The sequence below is a fragment of the Dendropsophus ebraccatus genome, chromosome 1 (genome assembly GCF_027789765.1).
Source record: "Dendropsophus ebraccatus isolate aDenEbr1 chromosome 1, aDenEbr1.pat, whole genome shotgun sequence".
Taxonomy (NCBI): domain Eukaryota; kingdom Metazoa; phylum Chordata; class Amphibia; order Anura; family Hylidae; genus Dendropsophus; species Dendropsophus ebraccatus.
Genome location: NC_091454.1, coordinates 162,643,470 through 162,653,208, shown reverse-complemented (window position 1 = coordinate 162,653,208; position 9,739 = coordinate 162,643,470). Strand labels below are relative to the sequence as shown.

The following is a 9,739-nucleotide window of genomic DNA, read 5'->3' as shown; positions in this document are numbered from 1 at the left end:
GAAGCCACTTTGTGTAAGGAACTGAATGATTATTGGCAATACTTGGCCGAATATCGACCGCTCAGGACGATCTTACTGTACATTTTCATGACCATGCCGATTGAAAGATGGGAATTACTTAAAATGTCACTGTCATTTGGAAAAACTTTTGACATGTCATAGAGACACCATGATCAGACCTGTGTCGATCGCGAGAACGAGACGAGAAGACTGCAGTAAGTGTGATCCTCTCCCGGCTCTGTGCCACGTAATTAATCTGGCTCCTAATGTAACTCTATGGACCCCAAGTCTTTGACACACAGAGTAGCAGACTGCAGTGCAGCATTGTCCTTTCCCTGCTAATTCTTGCAATCTGTTAAACAAACAGCACAGCAGAATTCACATTTTCCATCTTGAAGTTAAAAATTATGAAAATCAGGATTCAGACAATGTTTCTACATGTAGAGAAATTAATTTATGCCTATTAGTTACCGCATGAGGGTCTATTTTCGCCTGCATCTGGTGATGTACAGTAAATGTGGGAATGCGGCTTAAGACTGATCAAATATCAATATGATGTTCAGTAACTAGAAAATCATGATGCTAGTAGGTGAGGGAAGATGGAGCGTCTGCGGGTCTAGCGCCTAGGGCAGCAGCAGCTGTTCATACAGCCCTGCCTGTTGTGTCTGTAGTGAAAATAGGAGACTGCTGTAAAGTGATCTGTACAGCATTGCAGCGACATGTGACACCAGTAGGTAGAGGAGACAATGTCATTTTATCTTATTTTAGGATTGCAGCCACATTTGGGTGTGCATGCAATCCAATTAACCATTGAAGTTCATGCAATGTACAGCCGTCAGAACGTCCATACATTGTGTGAACCGAGTGGGAACAATGGGCGTTGTTCCTGCATTAGTGGACGCAAATAATTGACAAGTCAATTATTTGTGCAGCCGTAGGGGAACACAGTGTTTAATACAGTGTGTGATCAATGGCCATTTTTTCCATAGAGTTCAATACAGTGCATTATTTATTGCATTGTCCTTAAAAATACACTGTGTGAACATAGCCTAGAACATCAAAGGCTGTGACCTTTTCCATTGTCCCTTCTCTATTTGGCTTGCACTCTCTGCATCTGTTATGGATGGTTAGATGGGCATAACTATCAGGCAGGTTTTTTTTTTGGATGGTTAGATGGGCATAACTATTAGGCAGTGATTTTTGTGGATGGTTAGATGGGCATAACTATCAGGCAGGGATTTTCCATCATGCCCGACCATTATCACCACCAACATTATGTCAGTGGTCTTTCAGGATAGCTTCAGACACGGTAAATAGACAGGTGAACGGGTATGGCCACCTAAAGTCTAAGGTAAATTGGTACCTCAACAGTTAAGGGCCGTCATATGTCATTAAATAACTAACATGGTACTGTGGCACAGCTCACATATTTTTTATGAATACCTCACTGCCTAAAGGGTTACATAATATATTGATCTAGCTGCCTGTCTATGTATTATTAATCCTTATTTCATATCAATGCATCTATCTCTAATTCACTTATTACAGATTATCTACTTTTCATTACGGCAGTCGGTTTATATGCCTTTGATCTTCATGCCGCTACACCCTGGGTGCCTGGAAAAGCTGAACCGGGCCCTGGGAAACTGTGAAAACTTTCACAGGACTGGATCCAGCTTTCCAGTCACCCGTTTAATTTCTACTATGTATCTAACAATCATAAATACACCGTAGCACTATACAATCACCAAAACGTGCGACTTTTTAGCTCAGACATTGCACATTGTTTGCTTAGGGGTGAATAAACTCTATTATTTCAGTGACATTGAAGTACTGCAGTGTATTTTTGATTGCTGTGTAAGTTATACCAGTGGAGCTAGGTGTGCACCATCTACATTTATATGCTGCAGCCTATCTATCTATCTATCTATCTATCTATCTATCTATCTATCCATCTATCTTATTCAGCCATCCACGTCCTCCACATTGTCAGTACAAGCACACACCCGAGCTGTAACTAGTAGCTTAGTGTTTTTGTCCTGTGTGAGTCATCCTGCCTTTCTCCTATTGGATGTGGGCTGAGCACCCTCGGGATTGTGAGTCAATTCCAGCCATTCCTGACTTCATTCACAGATTGCTAGCGTGCAAACCTAGGGAGCATTTCATTCAGTGGAGTTCATTCATGAAATTCTGCAACGCCCCCAAGATCCTTCTCCCCAGGATGATGCGAGTGTGACATGGTTTATGCATGGGATTAAGGAGGGCTCATCACACAGGATATATGGACTTTCCTGCTGCCTGACTTTCTGCAAAAGAAGCAAGCTCTTATATCGCAGCTACCAGACTTCTACATTGGATTCGAATTTCTTCACACACTGACAGCTTAATTCCATGAATATCATTTACACCTTGGACTGTAACTAGTTACTATGTCTATTTAGACCTATGGATCTCTAGCCACAAGCACCGTACATCTTTATCGTACCGTGCATGAATATATTACTTTGGCTTTAGTGTGTAAATTTATCCGCATTTTGCAATGTTGTGGAATAATGCTGCAAAAACACAAATCTTCAAGTGGACGGAGAAGTGACTGTGGCGTCTTGTATAAAATGCCAGCAAGTATTCTCATTAGGCTATGAAAGACCACGGTCAGCACAGTGGACACATTCTGCATCAGTTCCTTTGTAGATCCCCAGGAATGCTTCAAAGGGCCAAGTACAGCAGATTCAGGAATGATTCTATAACAACGACCGAAGAATGTTCATCCAACCCATCTTTAAATGCCAAAGCTCGTGCCAACTCTCATGCAAATTCGACTTCCTTTTTACCAGTAGAAGACCTCACCTTGGTAACACGGGACAGTACATCTACACTATGCACTTTTATACCCAAAATGCCTCATTTTAAGCTGTCTAGCTCAGCCAGCCTGATGAGACTGAAGCAATTCTCCCTGGGGACTAAAGAAGTACCTAGATTAAAGCTGACAGATAGTCACACTGCTCCAAACAGCCCAACATCTGCAGAAAACACTTTCAACAGCTACATGAGCTCCTCTCAAGTAAGGCAGGATGTGGACATGAAAGCAAAACCCCAGGAGGCTAGTGCAGAAAGTGAGAAGAAGTCTTCACCTGATCAGAACAGCTACATACAGAATGTGAACATGGGACCCGTCCTTTCCTACTGTGTCAAAGTAAGTAACCTACGTCGTCTATACATAAAACCCAGTATATGTTGTACGTATAGGCAACACCTGTTCACACTTGGCTAATGTCACCCAGCTTTTCCACTTTCTGTCTGTTTAGTCTGCAAATATATGAGAGTTTAGATGTATAACTAGAAAGAAGTTTGGGATATATGTACGAGTTGTCGGAGCTATGATAAGAGATGCATTTGTTGTTGCCTCGCTTTTGTAGTAACTAATATAAAACATAAAAAAAAAGGCTTAACAAATGGGCACAAAAGTCCAGGCTAAATTGGAGCCATGTCTTAGTTTAATATACCCCTAATCCCTCAGGATAAACGCCTGGGGACAAGTGCCCCCTATAATGGGACCCAACTAAAATGCGAATAAAATCTGTGTATCAAGTGGTAGAAAGAAAGTGTTAAAACACAACAGTCAAACTGCTACCATATAAACCATATGCAATAGAACCAAACCAGGTCTATGACACTGAATATGGTGGAGCAGTGTGCTCTTGCTGATTAAAATCTGCCTATAGACCCTTCAACGTGTTTCGCTGCATCCGCAGCGTCATCAGGAAGAATTGTTATCCACGTTTTAGTTTAAGTAAACCTATACACAATGCCTGCCTGTGTACGGTTATAAGCCATCACATCTGTATAGCAATACACTGTGATGTTAACATAGGTGTGAGGGTGAAGTCAGGCTTTAAAATACAGCTCTGCTCTGTGACTAACCTTGCCTCACAGCACCCATCAGATAGCACATGAAATGCAGGCAGCCGTCTCAGCAGGCCAATAAATTCTGTAATGGGGTTGGTGTGAAAAAGTTCCTACCCATCAACACCTTCACACTGAAAGCTGAGAATGACGATAATACCAGGCTTGGTGTTAAAAATCCGGCTTATAAATTGTCCTACAAATCTGTCTGTGTAATTAAGGTGTGAGTTATTGGATGACTTATCGCTAATGTTTGCTGTTCTGCCCATCCTGTAGAAATATACAGACTTCCCATAAAGTACTGTGTCAAGCATCTGCAGTAATGCTGGTCACAGACTAAATATTTTGGAGAAGAGTACAGACTTTGGTAAATAGCACTATAATATTCTACATGATGACCTTGAGTCCAGTGTAGTAGGACTATATTTTCTTACATACAGAGGCATAACTAGAAAAGACTGGACCCTACAACAAACTCCTGAATGGGCACCCCTAAGCATGAATATGTAACATGTAAGGTATGGATACACTCTCAATTTGTCTGTCTTTAAACAATGTACCAAACAGTTAAGCATTGTTATGTGATCCCAGACTCCTACATTGTCAGACAAATAGACCCTTACATTTTTATACCCCAAAGAACTGAATTATCAGACCCCCAATAGTGAAGGTAGCAGACCCCAGGCCATACCCTTTAATCATCAAACCAGACCCCACACCACACTTCATCATTATGAGACCTTAAGACGAGTCCCCTTAATTATCAGTCCTTAGAGTAAGTACAAAATCTGTCAGAATACAGCGTCATGACCTTGTGAACCAGGCCAGTGTCCCAGTGCGCACCATTGTCAGTATATAGTGCCACAGGCAATGTTCTTTCAAAGCCTTTGTAGCTGATGAGCGGGGTAACCAGGGACCTTGGCTCTGCTACCTTGGACAATAGAGAATGGCTACAAAAGTGCGCAGCCAGATATACAGTACATGGCCACATAGCAACTAGGCAAATAATAATAATACTTAACAATATAGAGAGTACATGAATTATATGGCAAGTGCATGTAACAGACAAAGTCAAACATAGTAGCAAACTAATACTTTAAACAACAAGGGTAAAGGCCAGGCTCACCACAACTTACAATCTAGTATTAAGAGATTGCTCATGGTATCTGTGTAACAGCAGACCTTCCCTTCCTTAGCTGTGCTAAGCCACCCTGAGACCACAGGTCCAGTAGTAACCACTATTAAAGGGGCTGTCCAGCGAAAATATTTTTCTTTCAAATCAACTGGTGTCAGAAAGTTATATAGATTTGTAATTTACTTTTATTTAAAAATCTCAAGTCTTCCAGTATTTATAAGCTGCTGTATGTCATGCAGGAAATGTTGTTTTATTTTCATTCAGACACAGTGCTCTCTGCTGACATCTCTGGCCAAGACAGGAACTGTTCAGAGCAGCAGAGGTTTTCTATGGGGATTTGCTCTTGCTCTGGACAGTTCCTGTCTCGGCCAGAGATGTCAGCAGAGAGCACTGTGTCAGACTGAAAAGAAAACAACATTTCCTGCATGACATACAGTAGCTAATAGGTATGGAAAGACTTGAGATTTTTAAATAGAAGTAAATTACAAATTTATATAACTTCGTGACACCAGTTGATTTGAAAGGAAAATATTTTCACAGGATAACCCCTTTAATACCCCTAGCCACATAGCAGGATATTATGTGAATTATAAGATGGATATGTCTCATGCAAACACTGACTAAATAATAGTATTCTTAGGACAGGACTTGTCAGAGGACAGAAAACATTTCATCTCAGTTGAAGATTGCCAGCTGCCTAAGCAGTGGTGGGTGTGTTTGTGGGAAGGTAGACACATATATGATGGTAGAGATGTGCTTGGAAGCCACACTGCTACCATACCATAAAGACTGCAACATAAAGGGGGACATTTATCAAGACAGGCATACTCATATGTCAGTCTTACAGAAAGCCCTGCCCCCATTTTCCCAATCGGATTTACTAAGATGCGCACACCCCTAATAAAGCCGGACAGACTTGCACCTGACACAGGGGTGGTGCAAAAATCTGCACCAGGCATAAGCGATGATAACTTAGGCATGGAAGGAAGCCACACCTTCTCGGCACCTTGCTGCACCCCCCACTGCCTGCAATCGGGGTTACAGCTTGTGTACACCACGGAAAAGGTAAGAATCTGCGCCTTTTCCGTGGTGTATGCCAAGAGCGCAATGTTAATAAATGTCCCCCAAAGTATTAAAATGCCAGTGTCATGGCTGCAATGGACATCAGGTGTGGACACCCTTCTACTTGCCTTCGGGCTGAGCCAGGAGAGGCGTATAAGTACCCTCTAGGTTTTACCCTTCATCATGCTCTAGGATGAGAAAACTGGACTTCTGTTGCCAGAGGGTACCAGGCTGCATAAGAATCACATTTCCAGTGGTTATAGACTGGGTCAGTAAACCAGGTGGAACTGGTACCAGATACAGCACAGCTCTGCTGCAGATTACAGAACTACAATAATACTCAAGCAAGGCACAGGAGAAAGTGGCACCTTAATATAGGTGCTTCTGAGCAATGACTGGCTGGTAGAGATGAGCGAACCTTGAGCATGCTCGAGTTCATCCGAACCTGAGCATTCGGCATTTGATTAGTGGGGGCTGCTGAACTTGGATAAAGCTCTAAGGTTGTCTGGAAAACATGGATACAGCCAATGACTAGATCCATGATTTCCACATAGCCTTAGGGCTTTATCCAGGTTCAGCAGCCACCGCTTATCAAATGCCAAACAATTGGGTTCGGATGAACTCGAGCATGCTCCAGGTTAGCTCAACTCTACTGGCTGGGGATGGATTTTCATGTTAATGCCCTGGCTCTTCAATAGCCCCATAGTCTCAGGCTGGCTCAAAAATATAAAAAAAGTTGTACTTGAATGCTTTTTCGATTGAAGTAATGTTAAATGTATTTATAAGCCATGTAGAAAATGTACAAATAATTCACAAGTAGGTTTTTCATCTAGAGATTTTTTTTCAATGGTACTTAAAGGGGTATTTCACCGCAGATCTTGTTTAAATTATGTAATAGCCCAGCCATAGCTTCACATATTGGTCAAAGCAAGTAATGATGTGTTCTGTGCCCCTTTGGGGCTTTCTCTATTGACTCATACCCTCTGGATGCAAAAAATGAGCTAAATGGTGTCCTCTCTGTCTCGCTCCTTCCAAGAAGTGGATCACGTGTCCTCCACCTCTTCAATGGGCTGGATTAGTGATTATACCCTGCCCACTGAGGAAACAGAGGACACGTCACCTACTGAAATCACCTTCAGTGGGCCATGCCTTTGGTCAGAGTGCATATATTGCGCATGCGCCCTCTCCCTGCTTCATCCACGTGCATCACCAGTTCTCTGGGCTTGTATCTATGCCCTTTATCTCTCTCTCCTTTTCACCCTCTCTCTCCTTCCCCATCCGTACCCTTTTGTCTCCTTCCACCTCAGTCCCCCTCCCACTTTGTCTCCTTCTTTCCTTCCACCTCCATCCTATTCCCCCTTCATCTCCTTCCCCCTCTGCCGTGCATGGGAGGGAGACTAAGGTAATGTAGGTGGCGTGCTGCATGCGGGGATCTGTAGTCTCCCATACAGCGCTACATTGAAAAGCATGACAGAATTATAAAAACTTCAATATGGAGAAGGAAGGGGGACATGGTAAGTACAACAGGGCTACTTTGTTAATTATTTTTTTAAACTGCCCTGGGCGGAATACCCCTTTAATGTAACACCGCAGTGTGAAAATGTTTATAAGGTGACTGTAGTGCACGTAAGTGTCATCTACACAATTATTCCCTTTCCTTGTAGGATGTGGCCCATCCATAACATCTCTATAGGTGCTATCCCTAGTTATTAGCCAAATGCTTCATGTTATAAATATAGTTTTCTTCTGAAACAGTCCAATAAATTCAGTGTCTCAGTGTAATTATGAAGGCATATGGAAGTGCAGTCAGCATATTACACATACGAGTGTCATGTGCAGGTTTTATTGTACTGCCATAGTTATAGGGCCATTAAATGCATCACCTCTTTGGTTTAACATTAGTCTGACACAAGGTTTTAGAAAAGCTCCTTGACAAGGTTCTACATTGGTACAATTAGCAGACCACTGTATTGTTTGGACTGGGGAACTGACTATACATGTAGCGTAACTGGTCCATTAACTAAAAAGATTACCTTTGCCCCAAAATTCCCTGAAAACTATTGGCTATGCTGGTATCTACTGTAGGAATATGACTAATATCAGCCCCACCAGTCATCTGTCCAAAGGAACATGCTGCAAGGGAAAGTACAGAGATATCTACTCATTGGGCTGTTTGGTTCAGCGTCAACCAGTTTGCCTGTAGATGAAAATTAGAAGTCTGTGATGCTACCTGACTCTTACATTTGACTATTTTTGGGGGTTTTAGGCACGGCACTATAATGAGTTCTGTTCATATTTATTATAACCCAACTAAGAAAATCAAAATGACAAAATTATTGGAAGGAATTATTTCTCTACCTACTCCTAAATTCCTTATATTTTTGTCGTCTTTTGGATATGCACTTCAAGAATCAAATAGGCACATCTATGAAAATTCACCACAACAGTGTTTAGCTGACAGGCAAACTTACAATTTCCTGCATATAAAACAGAGGCTTATACATATGTAACTATATTTTAGCTTACGATTTTCAATGTTGTACAGGCTAAATAATCTTTATACAGTATCTGTGGACAACTTAAACTGAACCCATGTGACAAGGTGATTTTAATGTTTTCACAACTGTTTTGAGCCCCTGACAGCACCCTTCACGAGTTTGCAAGATGCTATGTGGGCAAAAAGGAAAGAAACAGCAGCAGCTGGATACAGATTACACCTTAGCAGGATGTATCTACAGTAGTAAGTACAGTAGTATTTACACAGGGACTAGCTGTTCTGGGCTTTATGGGTGGTCAGCGATGAGAGGGAAGCTTTGATGTACCTTTAAGGAACAGAAATGATCATTTCCAGCAGGAAGACTGGCTCAGCTTGCAGGTACACAGCTCTCTAAAACGTTTACAGACTCTCTCCCCTGCTGAAAGCACTTGCTAAGCCTTGTCCCCCTTCTTGTAATTTGTCCTGGTCTGTTACTATACTAGACAGATTCCCCCTGACAACAGGCAGTGAACAGCAGATTGTAGACAAGTGAGACACCTAGTTGCCGGAGCTTTAGAGCTGTTTTTCTGGAATAAAGAATATTTTTTGGTAAATAAAGTAATTTACAAATATGAATCATCCTGGCTATGTAATGGAGGGAAGTTGTTTGAAACAATATTGCCCATTGAAAGTGAGTTCATCTGAAAGATCAACTGGTGCTTTGAATAAGCTCTATTTGTGGATAATCATTGTTCTTACCTTGTGACCCAAATGCACCTACTAAACGGAACTGGCAGTAAATTTTGCAATGCCTTTTTAATTTCACTTATTTCTAGATTGTATTATTCTGACCAACTAAATGTCTAAGTGAATTAGACAACGGATTTAACACAGGATGAACTGCTGCATATTAAAGTGTGGAGCAAGTATGAGTCACTGAGATACTATATGGATACCAGATCTTCCTGGCACTTATCTTTACCATTAAATAAAAAACAGACCGACCTTGTCGGAAGTTGAATTAACATGAGTGACTCATGCATGGTTCAATCTCATCAGTGATTCAGATATTTTCTTTCTAAGGCTCAGTCTGGTGCAGCAGTGTACTTGTCCATTTCATTATGAAATTAATAAGAAAATACATTGATGTTGCGTTTATGGTA

General features: G+C 41.6%; 1 protein-coding gene across 2 annotated transcripts in view; it reads left to right on the top strand.

The window, feature by feature from the left end:
* The first annotated feature begins 2,160 nt into the window (after positions 1-2,160).
* SHC4 (SHC adaptor protein 4) overlaps positions 2,161-9,739 on the top strand; it is a 65,182-nt gene continuing 57,603 nt past the window's right edge. Inside the window, exon 1 of one of the 2 annotated variants that reach the window (XM_069956603.1) lies at positions 2,161-3,193. In XM_069956603.1, the coding sequence (XP_069812704.1) occupies positions 2,639-3,193 (555 nt within the window). In that variant the 5' untranslated portion in view covers positions 2,161-2,638. Of the gene's footprint in view, positions 3,194-4,355; positions 4,422-9,739 lie in introns of those variants that run through there. The other variant, XM_069956604.1, reaches the window with a different exon arrangement.